Below are 20,764 nucleotides of genomic sequence, written 5' to 3'. Positions count from 1 at the left end.
ATTTAATTTCTCTAAGAATCATAATCATACTTTAGGACTAGTTTCTCTGAATACTATTAAATCCTTCTGAGAGGCAGAACTGGGAGATAAGATTCCAGAAGTACTTAGGGATGGTCTGGACATGAGGGGGTCCATAAATCTTCTCTTTGTGCTAAGCATGGTTTGTTACGATGTAAAACAATACATCACTCTCGTTTCACTAAAGACATACGCATCCACACGTGGCCGATATCATGAAGCACCAAAGATCACGCCCATACATTCTGGTCCTGTCCCTCTTTGGGCCCTTATTGGACAGAGATATCCATTTACCCAGAAGTCATTTACATACGAAAATCCTATGACTGCATTGTTTGCTGTGATTTCCCCACCAAAGATTGTGTCATCTTTTTGGAAGCTGATTTTATGGAACCCCACTTAAACAACTAAATGACTGTGAACCAGTGATGAAATGAGTTAGTTGTCAGTCACTAGTGATGTAGCAACCACACATCAAGACGCATTTCAACTCTGTACCTGTACATAAAGACGGCTCTGCTTTTGTGATCATGTGTCCACTGCTTGAATAACTTGCCTTCGTTAAAGGGCTGTGGCCTGGTTGGGTGGCAACATTTCAGACACAAACGAGTTCTGTTTTTATTCCCTCTGTGCTGTTGCCCCGTGTCGCAGCTCCACAGTGCTGGCGAGATGGCGAGATGGCGAGCCAGAGAGCGAGGGAGGCAGAGGCAGGGACAAAATGTGGATCTGATGAGAGCAACAGGGAGAGAAATGCCCCAGCATGCTCCAGGAGCATGACAACGCAAACAGACAATACAATAGACCAGTGCCTGCTGTTGAAGGTCTGCTGTGTGGCGTCAGGTGCATGTATAACGGTCTTAAATCAGACGATGCATTCAGAAGGTCAGGATGGAGAAGGAGCATAAGCATGAAGATGGCAGTCATGTGTCTGGCCCTGGGCTACAGCCTGGAGGCGCTGCGCTTGGTCAGCCAGCTGGGTTATTTTGGGCTTATCTTCATGAACAATCTTCCTACTGAGGTCATTTAGCCCCCAGCCCCGGTCACATGCAGTTCACTCACAGAGCATAATTATACACACCAGATTTCTTCCATGAAGTAAAGCTAATTAAGTTCTTTCATTAGAACGGGGTAAAGACATACATTATCTCTGATGAATGGATGGAAAAGAAAGAACCAGAAAACAGTAGGGGGGGGGGGGGGGTACATGAACATCTCATGATTTATAATAGTCTTCTAGAATGAATATTCCCATGTCCACTGGTCAGTCCCCTGGATTATCCATTCATTGGTGCCAGTGGTGGGGAACCAGCACAGAAAACCTTTTTTTTTCCGCAAAAAAGTTCCCCCATTTGAAAATCTGCACACTTAACCATCAGACTGTGGGACTTCCTGTTTTAACATGGTCTGATTTAGCAGACCAGATTTAGTTTTGATTCATTCTGACTGTCATTTGTAGTGCCAAGTTGTGGTTGTGGTTTAGTTATGTCCAGTTTGCAGAAATTTGCTTGTGTATTCCCAGTTGATCTTCTGCAGGAAATTCAGTAGGTCTGACGTTACTGGAGGTGACTGGGCATACCAGAATCTTTCACTTTTTTACGGTTTTTGTAGCTAAATCCTGGTAATCGTGTCTTTTTGTGTTTGGTTGCTTTACATTTATTAATTATCTGTAATATTTAACAGCAATTTGAATGTTATCAACCAGCACATTATTCTAGACCCATAAAATCCTCATTTGTTTTAACCTGTCAATATCAACTCACCATCTGGAGACCCAGCTACCTGTGGCTTTCACGTCCAGCCCAAATCCAGCACATCTGATCTAGAGCGGTCAAGGAAGTGAGATTAAGTGAGTGAGATCAATGAACAGTGGGATTAAGGGAGAGGGGTTAACTAAACTGCAGAAAGGAATCTTTCTAGGAGGATGCATTACACCTTCAACACCAGATAAATATTTTCCATTTTAAGTCAAAGAGGTGAGCAAGATTAACATGCAATATTTCCCCTTAAACACATTTTCTTCCCCCAAAAGTGAAGCTCTAACTGTTCAGCAAAGCCCCAGGTAACCAGTCTTGTAGGAGCAAAACCTAACGAATGTAATGATCATTTAGCACTATTTCCGTTTTATTTTGGTTCCTGTATCTGTTTTGTTGTCAGAAAATTTTCATCCCTTTTCTTCCCCCCCAGAGATCCCACTCATCAACTTCCTCTGTGACTAAACCACAATTTCACTGTCACTATTTTAGCACATTTTTCTTTCAGTCCTGATCAAGCACAAGCACTGACGTCTAACAGAGGCTTCTATGACTAGAATATATGATTCGATTAGATCATAGTTTAAATATCTAATCTGTGCGCAAGCACTAACCTGTTCTACCTTTAATGCTGTACATCAAAACATATCTTAACCAGATCCTCACGCTTCCAGCAACAATTCTCCTTTCACATAGTTTCAGTAAACACTCCGTCTAATTCCTGTGTAGCGATCAGACTTTATTTTTATGTAAACATCTGTAATGTTGGAAACTTCCTCTGACTATTTTAGGCTTTCCTGTGCTATTGGGTAGTTGAGGTGAGGGCACAGTGGTGCGAACGGCCGTGCGCAAGCAAGCTCATGTGCACTTTCCACTGCCAGCTCAACAGGAAGTCGGGAAACTATACACTTCCTGTGACACTAACCACACGACCGGCCCACATCTCTATTGTTATGTTACACTTTAACAAGCACCCCCAGACACACACAGAGACACACGTATTCATAGCCATTCTTCAGCATGAAGTCCACACACACTTACGTAAATGTATGTCTCCTCACCGACGCAGTTTGACGCAGACCGACACACACCTACACATATGCAAACACACACCTGCTTGCAGATACATTCACCTTCCGATTACACACACATACTCAACAGCAGTGCTCATGCACATTCTCACACATGGCACATGGTTAAGTTTATATATATATACACACACACACACACACACACACACACATACACACACACACACACACACTATAGTCTATGCTACAGTCTGTACAGTTTGGTAATGGATTATAACATAAGTGCAACAACGTCACTAACACCTAGAATGATGCAATAAGAGACAGGATATGCAGAGGAAGAGGAAGCCCACAATATTGGCCCACTCCATGCTTCGCTGTGCTGGAGGGGCTTGTTGGTTGGCCTGGGGGGGTGGGGGCTCTGTTACAGTGCAAGAAATGATAATGCTCCACTACCACCTCTCAGCAGACTCAGTAGTTTCCAGACAGATATGGTGTGTTGTCTCACCCCAGTGTACATCATGCTACAAAAAGCGACACAGGACACAGTTTCAGGTCTGTCACTTCCTCACAAAGAATCATACGTAATGACACCTATAACTGATGGTCATTCACATGTCTCCTCAGAAGTTAATTCCTTTTTCCTCACTGCCCTAATGTTTACATGTGTGCTTCCTTAATACTAATGAACTCAGTTATTTGCCTGCCTGGCCAGGGTCACTGCAACCAGTCAGCACCCAGTTCCCTGGGTCACTGCAACCAGTCAGCACCCAGTTCCCTGGGTCACTGCAACCAGTCAGCACCCAGTTCCCTGGGTCACTGCAACCAATTAGCACCCAGTTCCCTGGGTCACAGCAACCAATTAGCACCCAGTTCCCTGGGTCACAGCAACCAGTCAGCACCCAGTTCCCTGGGTCACTGCAACCAATTAGCACCCAGTTCCCTGGGTCACAGCAACCAATTAGCACCCAGTTCCCTGGGTCACTGCAACCAATTAGCACCCAGTTCCCTGGGTCACAGCAACCAATTAGCACCCAGCCCTTTTTGGTTCCACTCACCCATAAACCATGTCTGTATGTCAATGGGAAACGCCACCAACAGACAAAATCCAGGCTATGGTACTCCTATCTCCAGCCAGTTTTAGTTTTTAATGCATTACTGAATAGAGCATGGATGAGATACAAATGAGTTGTGCACATCTCGTGCACACTGTTTCCTCCTATCGAGACTGCAGGGCATGAGAGCTTCTGCAAGGCTGAACCAGGACACGATCATCTCAAGTCCTTCCTGTTGGATCATCTCAAGTCCTTCCTGTGTAAAGTGGCCAGTCAAAACGTGAGGAGTTTATGCTGTTGCTCTAATGTAGGCTGTAGGCTGAGGGGGGGAGGCCTTAAGGGAACACTCACGCTCACGTGAGTGGAAGAGCAAGAGTCTCTCGAGCTGAGCGAGGGGATGAGTGTCTCTCGAGTGTCTCGTGAGTGAGGATGAGTGGGGATGAGTGTCTCTCGAGCTGAGCGAGGGGATGAGTGTCTCTCGAGTGTCTCGTGAGTGAGGATGAGTGGGGATGAGTGTCTCTCGAGCTGAGCGAGGGGATGACTGTTTCTCGAGCTGAATGAGAGGATGACTGTTTCTCAAGATGAGCTCATCCAGTCACTAGGGAGAGGGGGAAAACGTGTGCAGTGGGAGGAACTTCCTCCTCCTCTTCCTCTCAAGACAGTATTTTAGTTTTGGCTTGTCATTCTACACTCTGGTGGATGTGATTTACATGACCGCTGGCTGAGATAAAATCATCTTGTCTTTAAACGACTAATGTCACTGAGTCAGTCAAATGACTTTGTTATTATAAATGACTATGAACAAGAAATAAAAATCCCACAACAGTGATTCCCAGCAGTATATCAGACTTTACTGACACTAAGAATATACTGACATTTTTGTATTCTCTCTATGACTATGATTTCATGTTCCCATTATGTCATGGTCACATGTTCAGTGAAAACACTTCACTTTGTGACTGAGTTTCACTAAATGACTATTATTTTTTAAACAAATGGTCTTGCAGTCCTTAAAATGATAGTCACACTGTACACTCTTGTAAAGTGGTGTTACTATGGCATATGGCTACAAAGCTGCATGGTCATCTCAGGAGGTGTGTTTTGTAAACAGACAAAGGAAACTGACACAACCTGACTGAACATCCACACATAATGCCATGGGCTCGCTTGTATACAACTTCAGTGACATTTACAGTGTGGCAAAGCTCATCACTGACACGTACTATGCTGCATAACTCATCACCATGAAGAAAACCGGTGGCACTGCAGAGGATGTCACATCATGGCACTAGCAGTAGCACTAGCAGCCTTCCGGGCACTAGCACATCCATTCCGTTCTCACAACTCCCTCCTTATATATGGTAATTAGTTACTGTTACGCCTTCCTCTTGAGAAAAAGCGATGTCAAATCCTAGTCAAGGATGGGAAGCTTTGTCAGGGCATTCTTTTTTAGCTTAGGCTGCATGTAATGAAATAGTTTCCACTGCGTGGAAGAGTGAGAGAGCGATGAAAGCCGAAAACGACTATGACCCCAGAAAGTCAAATAAGAATATATGTGATACACGAACAGAACACACTGGGTCTGGCACGTGTGGAGCTAAAGGTTTTGAGAAAGGATGGTAGGTTAAAAACATATAAGTAAACAAACAAGCAAATGCATGGATACATAAATAAACACAATAATGATGATGATGAATGTGGAGAGAGCAGCAACAACCCAGCCATAAAGCAGGGCAGGAACGCATAGTGAGCGGACGTTTCCCGCAGGAGTAGCGGTGAGGGACTGGCTGCGTCAAAAAGGCTGTGTGGGTCATTAGGGTCGGAGGTCGTCTGTGACGTGGGAACGTACCGGAGCAGGAGGGTGTTCACCCTGCTGCGCTGGATCCAAAACATTTCCCCAGTTATCTAACACAGCAGCGTGATAATAAGCTATACCACCCCTGCCCTGAAAGAGTCTCAGCAGAGGTGAGAGATGAGAGGATGATACTGGATTCTAGCGGGCGAGAAGCAGTAAGGTGCCACCAGCATTATTGTGCTGGATATATAACATGGCAGGAAGCTACCATCCCATCTGCTGCTGTTTAAACCTGCTGTCCGGTCGACTGTTGTCGAATGTTTCAGACAGTTTATAGTCAGAGTGGCTGGCCACAGTAAAAAGTGATGGCGCATCATTTTACAATGTTTGACTGCAAGAGGTGTCTACATAAATCCTCTTAGCAATATAGATAATGATTTGTTTCTGGTGGCACTGTATACTATTGGTCATAGGAGATACTCACCAAGGCTTCAGCCCAGAAACAAGTGCAATAAGTCTGGGGGTTGTTAATGTCAGGTCAGTTAAAGTTGATATTGAAGCCTTGGTACCAGCGCTTGACCTCATGGTCATTTGCTTTGTGTAATATTTGTAATTATTATTGTGCATTCATATCATGCATTATTGCCTTTTGTTCATTTTATGGCACTGAAGTACTGTCATCGCACGATGCCTAAACATAGGTCATGGGTGCATGTGGAACAAAGTATGTTACATACAAGTAAATTCATCTTAACAGAAGACAGTTCAGTTTGGAAGATTACATGGTACTCTAGATGACCCATGGTCTTCATCCTCCTCTTCAGTAAACTCATTAAAAGCCTGTAATGACATTGGCACGTTCTTTGAGGCCGTGACCTCAGATTACAGATTGCTGTACAAGATTAGCTTCTCCTGCCTACCTATTTAATTCCCCTGTAACTGCAAATTCACAGCTCACAGTTGCTATTATTTTTACATTTCCTTTCTGAATGGTTTGTCGCCATGCTGATCTGTTTATTCGCGAGAACGGTTTGTACGGGCAGAAAGGATGTTTTGTAAACTCAGTGGGCTGATTTCAGCAGCAAGGCTAGTGGTGTAATTGCTTCTGCTGTTCAATTTGTCCATCTCATGAACAACCAACGGTCTCTGTTCACGATATGTGTCTACAGTCCATGGTTAAAGAGAACACATGGAACAAATGTAGGAAAAATTCGAGATTTTTTTTTCCCTACTTTTTAAACTTTTGTTCTAATGTGCAACGTCATTTTATATACACTCATGCCCACGTTTCTGCACCTGCATGGAAAAATGCTGTAGATGCATTGTGCCCACACACACACACACACACACACACACACACACACACACACACAAGCATGATCCATATGTGTTTACACGTTAGTGTCACAGCATCAAACACAGTGACTCATGTGTGATTCAGTGGTAGCAGCTTTCATATTTGCTTCTTGGTCCACGGAGGTGTAGCAGAACAGACACCGAGACCCACTGTGTGTGTGTGTGTGTGTGTGTGTGTGTTTGTGTGTGAGAGAGAGAGAGAGAGAGAGAGAGAGTGAGTGAGTGTGAGTGAGTACATGGAGCGGTTGCTGTGTAGCTGCAACATACGTCACACAATGAAAAAACACGGGGGTAACCCAGCCACCACGTGCCTAAGGGAATAGGAGCGCGTGCGCGTCAAAGTCCCAATATGGTATACCGGTTGACGCTGAATGACCATATATGGGGTTTCCGTCTATGACGTTTGTCCTTAGCGGGGGGAAAGGGGGCGGGGCTGTGGTGCGTACAAAAGAGCGCACTCACCGCTCCGCTGCAGGAGACTTACGTAGGGTAACAATAGGGAAGTTTCAAACTGACATTACACATTCACATAATAAAAAACGTGCGGTTCTAGATAGCATATGTAAAGAAATTATTTTAAATACAACATTAGAGTGGATTTTCGTTATATTTTTCTATTGCTTTTTTTTAAAGGAAAATATCTAGAAACCAAAACCTTTTTTTTAAAAAAAAAAAACCTAAAACGCGTTGACAGTGTACGCTGTGGAGCTGCGTGGAGAACAAAACAAAACCTACAAGCCTTGGGCATTCGTCAGAACACTTACTACAGAACACTTATTCGTCAGCCACACTTACTACAGGTACATATAGAGGCCATGGGGATGGTTGACCATCTAGTGATCACAGGTGGAGAACTGGTGCAGATTCTCCGGACTCGTCCGCCGGAGTTCTTCGGCTCTAAACGATGCGTCGTCTTGGACTGCAGGCCATTCCTTGGCTTCTCCAGGGCGCACATTCGCGACTCCCACAACGTGAACTGGAACTCCATGCTGCGGCGCAGGTCTAAGAGCTCCGTCGTGTGCCTGGAGTGGCTGGTGGCAGACAAGTCCCTCCTGGGCCGCTTGCGGAGCGGGGACTTCTCGCCTATAGTGGTGCTGGACGACAAGAGTCGCTCCGTCGGAGAGCTAAAGAGCGAGAGTCTGGCCTGTCTCCTGATCAGCGCGCTACACTTAGAGGTCCAGTCGGCCACCACGCAGATTTGTTTCCTACAAGGTAAGATATTCTCCAGCTTTGGTTTTCACTCATATATATATAATCTTTGTTTCAGCATAATGTAAAATGTGTTTATATATATATATATATATATATATATATATATATATATATATATATATATATATATATATATATATATATATGAAACAACGATTATTTAATTGCATAACTGTTTTGGCAAACTAGGCCACATGGTCTCCTAAATACGACAATTAAAATGAATTGATTTATGCGCTTAGACCTAATTAGAACGGAATTTATAGTATCTATGATATTCTAGCTTCTCAGTGAATTAATCTCAGGTTGTTTTCATTCTTGAGTGCCTACATCTCTGCAAAGGTTTATTAGTGTAATATTTTAATATCGCGTCAATTTATTTAATTAACGATTTTTAGGTGGATTTGATGGCTTTTTGGCGGCTTATCCTGATCTCTGTTTCAACTCGCAAAATCACCCCGCTCTCAGTGACTCGGAGCCGGTGATATCTGGCAGAACGACTCCCCTCTATGACCAGGTACAGTTGTACAGTCGGAGTGAAGGGATATAAGTGTATCGCTCTGGGAACCGAACAGGAACTAAACCTGAGGAGTTCATTTTGAATAAACGAGAGAGAATTTTGAAATAAATGTTCGACAATCTTAGACTCACTTCTTGCATATATTCTACATCTACGAATTTTGCAGGTCATTTAATACGCCGAACACTGACGAAAACGTATCAGAATAAAATGTTCCTTAAATAAGTCTTAAGTCCAACCAAATTATGTGCAACCAAATAAAATTAATACGGAATACCAATCATAGAACATCTTTACAATACAGTCGTAAAAAATGAACCGGAGGAGAATAACATGGTGAACTAATGAAGTCGGACCGTAAAAACACAGTCAAATCCTTACGTTTGAACTCGCAGGGAGGTCCGGTGGAAATCCTGCCCTTCCTTTTTCTGGGCAGCGCGCATCACTCGTCGCGAAGAGAGACGCTGGAGCGCTGCGGCATCACAGCGGTGCTCAACGTCTCCTCGTCCTGTCCCAACCTGTTCGAAGAGGAGCTGCGTTACATGACGCTGCGGGTGGAGGACAGCCTCGCCGCGGATATACGCGTGCTCTTCCCCGAGGCCATCCAATTCATTGGTGAGTGCCACAACGCCGCTATTTTGGTAACCTTTGCGTTACTGGACAGATAGCTTTGATCTGCTTTGTCTTTGGGAAAGCAACGATGTAATTAACTCCCTTCTCCTCTTTGACCCTTTTTCAGACTCCGTGAAGGAGAGTGGCGGTTGTGTTCTGGTGCACTGCCAGGCTGGCATCTCCCGTTCTGCCACCATCTGCCTGGCATACCTGATCCATGCCCAACGTGTGCGGTTGGACGAGGCTTTCGACTTTGTCAAGCGAAGGCGTCAGGTCATTTCTCCAAACCTGGCGTTCATGGGGCAGCTGTTGCAGTTCGAGACTGACGTCCTGTGCCCCTACGCTGTTCTGGACTCAGACAACACGGCGGCACATTTCACTAGCTGTACACCCAGGATAGAGACCTTTAATAACATGCCCTCCAGGAGCCTGACTGAACCTTAGAGGCAGAAGTCTTTGCTCCAGCCTGGGCACCAAAGCCCAGAGGTTCAGAGAGGACTGCAATGTCACATGGACCAGTGGCTGTAATCCAACAAGTGAAGCTTTTTTTGCGAACTGATGCCAACTGGATCTAAGCAGGCTTTTCAAAGGTGGGCCTCTAATTGTAAATTCCCTGAGAGGCCTTCACACACATACGCAAACTGAAACAGAACCCCTCCTGCATTCACACTATGATCCAACACAATGATGTGTAATTTAACATGGCTTGTTTAGTTTAGTTTGGTAGAGGGCACTGCACACGAAACTGAGCAGATCTATGACTGAACAGTAAGTCTCACTGTACCATTGTGACAACAGAAATGTTCAAATCCTACTACCATGTTGCTCCAGTAATAAAGGGTAGAACAAGGCTTGGTGCAAGGTTTAGGACAGGCATTGTAAGTCAAGCAGCAAGCCTTGTAGCTGTTGCATGTCCACACATTCAAAGAGGTAAAAGAGGCCTTAATCTCACAACACCATGTGGCCTTATACAAGAACAGCAAACAACTACCTGACACTGCTTAGTTTTCATAGATAAAGGTGCTAGTGTTAGAAAGATAGGAGTAACCAAAGATACACAAGTTAGGTCTCAGGAGGATATGGAGAAGAGCAATATTTCATTTTCCAGGTCGTTTCTGCCTTATTTAGGACTCAGCCAACATTATCATGCAGACTTTGGTAATAAGCTTCTACCAGTTATACTTCCTGAACACATATAATGTCAACCTGATTGGCTTGGTTGGTTTGTTGGTTGGTTTGCCGTGAAGCAGATCTCGAGCTTTACCACACTCAGGGAGGGATCAAAGGGCACGACCTCTCAAACTGTGATTTCCAGCTGCAAGCTAGAGCAGGTGTCATGTTCATTACTAATGTGTGTAAAGCAATATCATCTGTTGAATCCATCCCAGTGATGGTGCAAGAACTTCAAAGTTTTCCGTTTTTCTCCATTACTCCAGTGTTTTTAGTAAATATTTATTTTTAATCCACTGAGCAGTGCACTTTACTGTAAATATTTTTCAATGTCATCTGATAATATAATGATTAAATTATATTGTGTAAAGTACTTCCAAATGTCTATTAAACAAATGTGGCATACTATAAGGCATTTTGTGTTTGTAATTCATCATTTGACCAGTGATTATATTTCCTATTATAATTCTCATTTTCTGGTATGTTTGCACTTTATTGTATAAAAATATTTTCAAAATTGTTATCATATAGTTCATTCAAAGGACTTCGAAATTCTTTATGAATTTTTTTTTCTTTGGAACTCATCATTTGCCCAGTATGGTTATAATATTTTTTGCTCAGTCACATTTTAAATCGTATATGATTTTGGAGCCTAGAGGCACCATCAAATATGCAAACAAGCGTTGAGAGGTTTCTTTTTAAACAAAGCTGTTTCTTTATCAGACATTTTTCCATGGATAACTTGGTCATATACCGAAATGTACTGTACCGGAATTAAGAACGGACATGTTCAGGTAGCTGTTACCCATTGTAGTTTTGAACAGGCGAATTGAAAAGAAAGCTGGTTGACCTCTCAGGACGGAGAGAATAGCGCCCTCAGTTGACCGCAGTATAATAATACAAGGGACAGCCACATGGTGGCAGTATTTGACTGTGAAATGGTAGACAGTCAAAGTGCAAAGGTTTTCATTTTGCCAATAGTTTACTATTTAAACTATTGATCATTTGTCTTCTAAAAATGTTTGACTCGAATTAGTCCCACTGGGCATGCTATTACCTAAAGTTTATCTGATTAAGTAGGCTAAAAGTATTTATTTTCACGCATATTCACGTGGTGTCTTCGGTAATTTAATCCAGTTGTACTGTACTTAAATCTGGCCCTGGAGTCTTAATCCAGTCCTGGATTTTGCTCTCCCTGGTGTTTAACTGACCTGTAACTACACAGCACATTTACAAAATGCTTCTGTTAGACCTGCAACTACACAGCACATTTACAAAATGCTTAATGCAAGCTATATAGGCCCTCCGTTCACATATGGATAGTGTGGAGTTTTAAGCATGGACTGATACTGCCTGTACAGACTTATTCCACTGGCTCATTAGTGGGGCAGCCATAATGGAACAGGTCAATATCCAGAGTGGGCTTGCTCGGTGTGACACACACATTCCCTTGAATGGCTGTGCCTACCCTGTATTGCTGACATATTGCTGCAGCTTCCTGCACCTTCTCTAATGGCACATTGGTAAGAGCAATACTGGAAAAGTACCCTCGTTTGAGAAAAATACTCATGTTTAATAAGTTTGGGCATTACCCTGAAGTATTTTTACTTGTTTATTTTGCATGTCTCTCTCTCTCTCTCCCTCTCATTATGACACTCTTATTATTCTCTATGCCCACTTATTCTGCTCCTTATTGTTTATATTGTGGTAGCGGTTGTCAACCAGAGGAGCATGCTCACCCCTGCCCCCCCCCTTGGCTCTTCTGAAGGTTTCTTCCTTGTGCCCTGGGGGAGTTTGTCGTTGTCGCCCTTGGCTTGCTAACTCGAGGCTTGGACATGTGTAAAAGCTGCTTTGTGCCGACAGCTCTTGTAAAAAGCGCTATGGAAATAAATTTGACTTCGACTTATTATGACACGCGCCAAACACCTGGCATTTTGCATGTCTCCAGTTTGTCGTCACATTTTGAAAGAGAAAACAACCGCCGCAATTTTATTTGGTACACTAGGTGGCGGGACGTACCGCAAGAATTTCTTTGCTGATAAATAGACAAGCTTTCTCCCGTCTACCCCTTTTTGTCTTATAAATGTATAACCACCAAAATCATACTCCGGAATCTGACAAGCTTTCTAAGTAAAATACTCCATCAAACACGGATAAATGACGACTATGAAAGCATAAGTGCGCTTTAAGTTGTCACTCGACTGAGACTCATGACTTTATGTGCTACGCTTGGTGCGGAAAACGCGCCACCAACCGTTTGTGCCCACTTAAATGTAAGACAGTAATATGCCACACGGCTTGTATACGGCTGGGGGGGCTTTTATCTTGGTCATATGTTCTTTTGTGTCAGATGAAGTGAGCATTAGTCTACTTCATCCTGGGATCCGTGCGGAGGAAGAGCTGTGTTGCGTTTGACGCGATCTCTGGCCTTTACCATTGCGACTAGGCAATCACTGCTCCCACTCTTAATAGACGACCCGCATTGAATAAAAACACGACTGGATCAGTTCAGCTCGACTTCAGTATCTGTATCGCGTTGTCTGCTTGTGGAGGAATATAACATCTACACATATTGTTTAGAGTTGTAACTTGTCTCTGGGTGTTCCGTTGTGAAGGCCACGGTACCGCTGGTGTGGGCCTTAAGGATGCCCGGGTGGTGAAGGGCCGTTTGAATGCGGCGCAGGGTAACTTCGCCCATCTGATGCCACAAAGCGCGTAGTTCACCAGCTGTTAGGCGTAAAGCCTCTCGCGCAAACCGAAAAAGCTCGTGAAGGCTTCGCGTGCGTGGCCCGTGAGGCTCAGAATTTCCAGAGTGATCTACAATTAAACAAATCGAACCACTTCGAATCGTTTTCAAAAGTTAATTCGAAATGTCATGTAGGCTACAATAGGGATATATAAGCATATCTAAATTCATTAAATGTTTTCATAATGAAGTACAAGGCAAACCTGATGCAGCACAATGATCTTAAATGATCTTAAACAGCCAAACCGTGAACAGTTTTTCTCTGTTCCTTTTCTCTGTAATGCATTTACAAGGCTATAATAATATCCGGTGCACTATTTGTTAACGCGTTGTATTTTGAGATCAAACCCCCGCACGTAGCCGGTTAAGAGACTTTATTTTCCTCCAAACCCTCACTCTCCACGGTGCAGGCCTACTTTTTCTATGATCCTAGAGTTTAATTGGGCATAATTGTGAATCCAGCTATGCAGTAATGCATAAGCTATCGCATCCTCTTATTGTGCTACGTCGAGGGGAGGGAGAGAGAGAGAGAGTGAGAGGGAGAGAGAGAAAGAGAGAGAGAGAGAGACAGTGAGAGAGAGAGAACCTCAGAATGGATGGGAAAGCCTCGCCTCGTGACGCCCGTCCTGACATCATTTAAAATAAAGCAGTGAGAGGAACAGGCTCGCTAGTATTAAGCCGGAGTGGCTTCTGCGCGCAGTACTGACGCTCAAAGCTGCAGCAGGGATAAAGCGCCCGGCGAGGAGGACGCACTGAACTTGGAACAAGCTGCGCAGAGTGAATACGGCACCCATCAACGAAAGGACACGGGGTAGCAGGCTTCCAGCATTGTTTTTAGTAACGCTTGGACATACAAACATACTGAGTCACACATTTTTCTAAATCATCAATCCAGGCGCAACTCTCCACCCAGGAATATTTCAAGAGAACTTTTCTGTTTTTCTATGCCGAACACAGGAAGGCATACTTTTTCATCTTTACCAGCGCAACTCAGAGCAATACACACTTGCCACTTTTTGATATCACAATCCATCGGCACAGTCTATTGAAGTGGCATGAACTTTTTGTTTCTTGAAAAGTGGCAGTGGGTACTGAGCGCGATGTGCGGAGAAACTGGCGCTCTGCCGTGCGCTGCTGCGCAGTCTCTGGAGATCTGTATTTAAAGCCTCGCGTTCCGTGGAGAGTTGTACATCTGGATAGAGGAGATTTCACCCAATCTAAAATGTCCGTTTAGCTCTAAAATGTCCAGTTTTAGGTCGTTTTAAAATTAGGAAAGAATCACACAAAATCAGTCCTGAAAAGCAATGCTTTTGCAATGGTTTTGAGGGAAACAACACGCATCAACAGGTACCGTGTTCTCAATGGAAGGGTGAGAGTATATCTGATTATGTTCACTCAAAGGCCAATGCTATAATACTGTCCTGTGTTACTATTTTAATTTTAATCGTTCATCGTACCAGAGGCTACTGTAATGCACTTTCCCAAGTGCACAACAACACTAACACTAACTAAGTATTAGAACTGCCCATAGTAGAGCACGTCCGACGCGTAACCCACATTCGAATTTGAAACATTTATTTTATTTTCCATAAGAAAAACGAGCTCGAATAACCACTAAGTCAGTTACGGCACTATTAGACGTTATAAGTCAAACAGCATTGATCGCTATCTTGACACGAGACTGGAGTATTTTGGGCGCGTGGGGGGGACGAATGGACTTGCAGGGAGGAGAGCGAGCGGGGGCAGGAACGCAAAGTCTCGAGGACATGTGAACATAGGGCTCGCGGGGAGTTGGACACCGTTTTTAGCCATGATCTCTAAGTCTGCGAGGGGGCTTGACTGCGTCTGGTTTTATGCACAAACTCTACAAAATCTGCAACCTATTTAATTCCCAGAGAAGTTTAAAAGGGCTATAGTGACCTAATATAAATCTCTCATCAACATCACTGAGTTTATTTGGTTCACTTTAATTCAGCGGCAGTTATGGAGAGCGCGTGTTCCGTTGGCGTGGATCCGGCCGGCCGTAACGGCAGCAGTGCAGGTGCGCTGGTTTCTCCGACGTGCAATCAGAGCAAACTCTCGCCATACTCCCCGGAAGCGACTGCGGCCTTCGCCACGGCGATCACCCTCATGATCCTCTTCACCATCGTGGGTAACATCCTAGTCATCATCGCCGTGCTGACCAGCCGCTCTCTGCGGGGACCACAGAACCTCTTCCTGGTGTCGCTGGCCGCGGCCGACATCTTGGTGGCCACCCTGATTATTCCGTTCTCCCTGGCCAATGAGCTGATGGGATACTGGTACTTCCGCACAGTGTGGTGCGAGATCTACCTGGCGCTGGACGTGCTCTTCTGTACGTCATCCATCGTGCACCTGTGCGCCATCAGCCTGGATCGCTACATGTCCATCTCGCGGGCCGTGACGTACGGCGCGCAGAGGACGCCGCGCCGCATTAAAAGCGCCATCCTAGTGGTCTGGCTGATCTCAGCGGTTATCTCCTTCCCACCGCTGCTGTCCATGAACAAGAACAACGTGACGGAGGAGTCGCCCGGCTGGCCACAGTGCAAGCTGAACGACGAGCCGTGGTACATCCTCTACTCCACCATCGGCTCCTTCTTTGCACCCTGCCTCATCATGATCCTGGTGTACATGCGCATTTACCAGATCGCCAAGCAGCGCACGCGCTGCCCTCCAGGCGAGCCACGGAAGGAGGTCAGTGCCAGCAGCCCTGCCCCCCAGGAGAACGCCAAGGCTCTTCAGAATGGGCGAGGGGACATGGCGAGCACACCGGGCCCGCCGCAGAGGCGGCCTCCATCGCTTGCCGTGCCTCAGGCAGGGTCCCCTCAAGCGGGCAAGCAGCAGTCGGAAGCCCCCCCGGCCACCGGCAATCTCCTGGCTCCACCCTCCCTAGGCGTGGCTCTGGCTCCAACCACGCCCTCTTCTGCTCTGGGCCCCTCCCCGTCCCTCTCTGTCTCCTCCCCCCAAAAGCCACACCAGGCGCCCAATAAGCCCAAGGGGAGAAAGAAGGAGAAAAGAGGAGTGAAGAGACTCGATAACAACAATGACGAGAGCTCGACCTCCAACTCGGACACAGAGCAAGGGGAGATGGGAGTGGAGCCGCCGCTGACCCCCAGCGCAGATCCCGACGCAGGCGTCCACTCTCCAGCCACCATGCAGAAGTACAGGGACATGGTCGCCACGGCGAGGGGCACCGCTCTGACGTCCCGGAAGACCAAGCGAGAAGGCGCGCCCAGTTCAGCGCGCCGCAAGGCCATGGTGAACCGCGAGAAGAGATTCACCTTCGTGCTGGCCGTGGTCATTGGCGTCTTTGTCGTCTGCTGGTTTCCTTTCTTCTTCTCCTACAGCCTGCAGGCCATGTGCCCAAAGACCTGCGCTCTTCCCAAGCCTCTCTTTACCTTCTTCTTCTGGATCGGCTACTGCAACAGCAGCCTCAACCCTGTCATCTACACGATCTTCAACAAGGACTTCCGTAGAGCTTTCAAGAGGATTCTCTGCAAGAATACCAAGGGTACTTTCTTTTAACAGATCCCAGGCTACAGATAAACATACTACCGAGGTAAAGGAATGCTACAGCATCTGGGTAAATAGGTACTGTAAAATTTGTGGGGAAAAAGCACAATAATGTCATTGTAATAGTGTAAATAAAGGGCTTTTTGTATAGCCCTTGGAATCAAAGACAACATGCAGTGATATCAATTGACAGTGACACACCACTTTATCGGGGTGAATGCCTGACACTATGGTTACCTAGACTCTTGCAGGTTAACTATGTACTAGGGCTTAATCTCACAGACTTACTGCTGAGGAAAAACAAATACAGCCTCATTATGGCTTGTGAAAAGACAGCAATGTCCTGTTTTATGGAGGTTATTGTTCGGCGACAACAACATGGTGTGGTAGTGTTTTCCCTTTTAGCCTTTCTAAGAAAATCTGCCCTCAGGGATGAACGCAAATGGTATGAACGCAACTTTCAGTCTTATTTCATCCTCACAAAAATTCTCTCTCATGCACAACGGATCGCAAACAAGACACATTACTCCACCGCTCCTCCCTGACACCTGTCGGGCTTAAGTGAGAGAAAAAAGGAGGAGAACAAAACACAATTATGGAATTATTTGCCAGGGGGTAGGCCCGTGTATAAAACCCACCGATGTTGGATTCATGTAAGGAGGCTGAAAGGCATATGGTCCTCTGGGGTGAGAGGAGGCATTCCCTTGCTATGCCTACTCTCTTCCATCCACCTAATGCATGCAAGCCTGCAGAATACAGAGTGCCAGCCATATAGTGAGGAAAGCCTCCTTGTCTTTTCTCAGCAGGTTATCTGGTAGAAGCTCAATCTGCTTGCTAATGCCATGAACATGAAGGCAACTGCTTTGAGGTAGGCAAGAGAAGAAAAAAAAAAACCCTGATTCTGCTCAACGTGGACAGAGTTTATGGGGCCACGGACGACGTCTCGCGCCCCCCTGACTCTGACTCTGTTGTCAAAGATGCAGCAGTGCTGCTGGTGTAATACTGATGGGTGGTGGGCAATAAGCACCCTTACTGAGATCTGGAACTGGTTTTTGTTCACTTTTTCAGTTTTGAAGAACCGGGGATCTCTGCCGTAAACTCAACTGCTGCACCCTCTAATTGTCTGACTGTTTAGCAGGGTGATATCTGGGGCTAAAGGGCTGATGGCACAGACACTTCTTGTTCCTTTTCCTGGCCGCTTACTTGCTGATCAGTGTGTGTGAGAGTGTGTGCGTGTATGAGACACTGCACCTACTGTGAACGAGCGCGTGTTGTGTGCGACTGTCTCCTGCGTGAACGCGTGTGTGTGCTGTGGACGAGAGGGTGTACGCGTGCGATAGATGGGCACGTTTGTGTTTTGCAGCGCTGACGATCTGTGCAGTATAAACAATCGGCCCTTCCACTCCTCATGTCACTGGCACTAAATGAAAATATGTGTTTGATTCAAACGCTCAGAATCGTCTCTTCTGCGCCACCTCACCCTGATGCTTTTAACTCACATTCTTCTCATGCCAGTGCTGTTATATATTTGGCTGCTAATCCATGTCTTCGTACACCAATAGTATTTTTAAAAGATGGATTCCTGGCCAGAGTGAATTTTTTCATCCCAAAACAACTGTTTTGTTATGTGTGGGATCAAAGTTTAAAGTTAAAGTGATTAGGCATTTTCTGATTAATGGGGCAATTGTTACCAGGGTTATGTCTAGGCATAAAAGAGTTGTAAAAAGTTTTGTATTATTTATTTGCCAATTTCTGTTTTGGTCATGCATATTTATTAATGGCAATTTATCATGTATTACTTGTTTTCTTTGTAAGATAAGGTTTTTGGGGGGCAACAATCTAAAATCCATATGGTTGTTATGTAAAAGTCTATAATTCATGAATAGGACTTTACATTTGGTTTGCACTCTCCAAAGCTTTGCAACATTTTATGATCAAAATCACCTTTTCTCTATATCCCCTCTTTCTCTCTCCTTAATTCCTTTCTTTACAATGTATTCTGAACTGCTTTACTCCACTACCTGACAATAAAGCATCTATAATACATGAGCCATTCAAATCACTTGCATTTTGGAGAAGGAATTATGTGGGTATGTAGGAATATAACAACATGAGAGAAATTAGAGCATCCTCCATTGGAACAGCCATGGAAAATTAGGGATTTTTCTCTTCTTTAGACTAGTGAATAGGGAGATGTCATAATCCCATTCCCAAGGGACATTCTGTTTTCCGGTATTTTAGATGGAACCAAGGAGAAAACATCCTGCACAAAATGCCATTCCTTTCTAGAATCAATTTGACATTGTGCCGACTGAGGGTGAACATGTGAGCTCTTCACATATACTCACTACTGTAGGTGAACATGTGAGCGCGTCACATATACTCACTGCTGTAGGTGAACGTGTGAGCTCGTTACATATACTCACTACTGTAGGTGAACATGTGGGCTCTTCACATATACTCGCTACTGTAGGTGAACATGTGAGCTCTCTTCACATATACTCACTACTGTAGGTGAACATGTGGGCTCTTCACATATACTCACTACTGTAGGTGAACATGTGGGCTCTTCACATATACTCACTACTGTAGGTGAACATGTGAGCTCTTCACATATACTCACTACTGTAGGTGAACATGTGAGCTCTTCACATATACTTATTGTAGGTGAACATGTGAGCTCTTCACATATACTCACTACTGTAGGTGAACATGTGAGCTCTTCACATATACTCACTACTGTAGGTGAACATGTGGGCTCTTCACATATACTCACTACTGTAGGTGAACATGTGAGCTCATGACATATATTCACTGCTGTAGGTGAACATGTGAGCGCGTCACAAATACTCTAGGTGAACATGTGAGCTCTTCACATATACTCACTACTGTAGGTGAACATGTGAGCTCTTCACATATACTCACTATTGTAGGTGAACATGTGGGCTCTTCACATATACTCACTACTGTAGGTGAACATGTGAGCTCATGATATATATTCACTGCTGTAGGTGAACATGTGAGCGCGTCACAAATACTCACTACTCTAGGTGAACATGTGAGCGCGTCACATATACTCACTACTGTAGGTGAACGTGTGAGCTCGTTACATATACTCACTACTGTAGGTGAACATGTGGGCTCTTCACATATACTCACTACTGTAGGTGAACATGTGAGCTCATGACATATTCACTGCTGTAGGTGAACATGTGAGCTCTTGACATACACTTCATATTCATATCTATGGTTTGTTTGCATTGTCTGATCGAAAAACACCAGCCCCTTCTGACAATTCAGCAGAGAAAGATATCAGCATGTGTTTTAGAATAAACATGTAACATTTGAGGATGTTCTGACATAGGAATATCTGCATGGAATAAGTCTGTTCTTGGACTACAGCCATATAATCTCCTCAAGAATCAGTGTGGAGGTTTCTAAGCAGCTGCTTCCTTCTCGTATTGAGTGAGGTATGATGTTAATAGAAACCCTGTATTAATTGCATTTTACATCCTGAACAGCGTTTAGTGGACCATGCTGTCTCCTGGTGTGGGGTTTAAATGTATCACTGACCTTTCATTTTGATTTGGAGAGCACTTGGGAAAAGGTGCCATGAAACATGGATTGACAATAAACAGGGTGAATGTGGCCTTTATGTAGAATTTACTATTATAAACACAGAGGCAAACGCAGAGCCAATCAGCTCAGAACAGGGGTTAGAGGGGAAGGAGAGAGAGAGAGAGAGAGTTTGGCTTTAGTAATTGCACAGAGCATTGGGTTTAATTATTGATGAACTGTCCTCATGAAGACAGTTTTGTGTGAATGGCCATCCCAACATTTTCCTTAACTGGTCCTCCAGGGTCTTGCAGGTCACATTGCTGTAACTTTAACCTCTTAACTACTGAGTCATGACTGGCAGACAAACTGAATTCAGGACATTTATTTATAAATACAGAGGCATTATTCC

At 44.7% G+C, this 20,764-nt stretch overlaps 2 protein-coding genes across 2 annotated transcripts; both read left to right on the top strand.

Annotated features, from left to right (window-relative positions):
* The first annotated feature begins 7,485 nt into the window (after nucleotides 1-7,485).
* Nucleotides 7,486-10,935, top strand: dusp2 (dual specificity phosphatase 2). Its single transcript, XM_027027964.2, has 4 exons — nucleotides 7,486-8,218; nucleotides 8,617-8,735; nucleotides 9,134-9,353; nucleotides 9,478-10,935. The coding sequence occupies exons 1-4, from the start codon at nucleotides 7,822-7,824 to the stop codon at nucleotides 9,792-9,794; spliced, it is 1,053 nt and encodes a 350-aa protein (XP_026883765.2). The 5' UTR covers nucleotides 7,486-7,821; the 3' UTR covers nucleotides 9,795-10,935.
* Nucleotides 10,936-13,958: 3,023 nt separating this feature from the next.
* On the top strand, nucleotides 13,959-18,841 carry adra2b (adrenoceptor alpha 2B). Its single transcript, XM_027027951.2, has one exon. The coding sequence runs from the start codon at nucleotides 15,250-15,252 to the stop codon at nucleotides 16,807-16,809; it is 1,560 nt and encodes a 519-aa protein (XP_026883752.2). The 5' UTR covers nucleotides 13,959-15,249; the 3' UTR covers nucleotides 16,810-18,841.
* The last annotated feature ends 1,923 nt before the right edge of the window (nucleotides 18,842-20,764 follow it).

The sequence above is a fragment of the Electrophorus electricus genome, chromosome 18, assembly GCF_013358815.1.
Source record: "Electrophorus electricus isolate fEleEle1 chromosome 18, fEleEle1.pri, whole genome shotgun sequence".
Taxonomy (NCBI): Eukaryota; Metazoa; Chordata; class Actinopteri; order Gymnotiformes; family Gymnotidae; genus Electrophorus; species Electrophorus electricus.
This window is presented reverse-complemented; position numbering and strand designations above follow the sequence as displayed.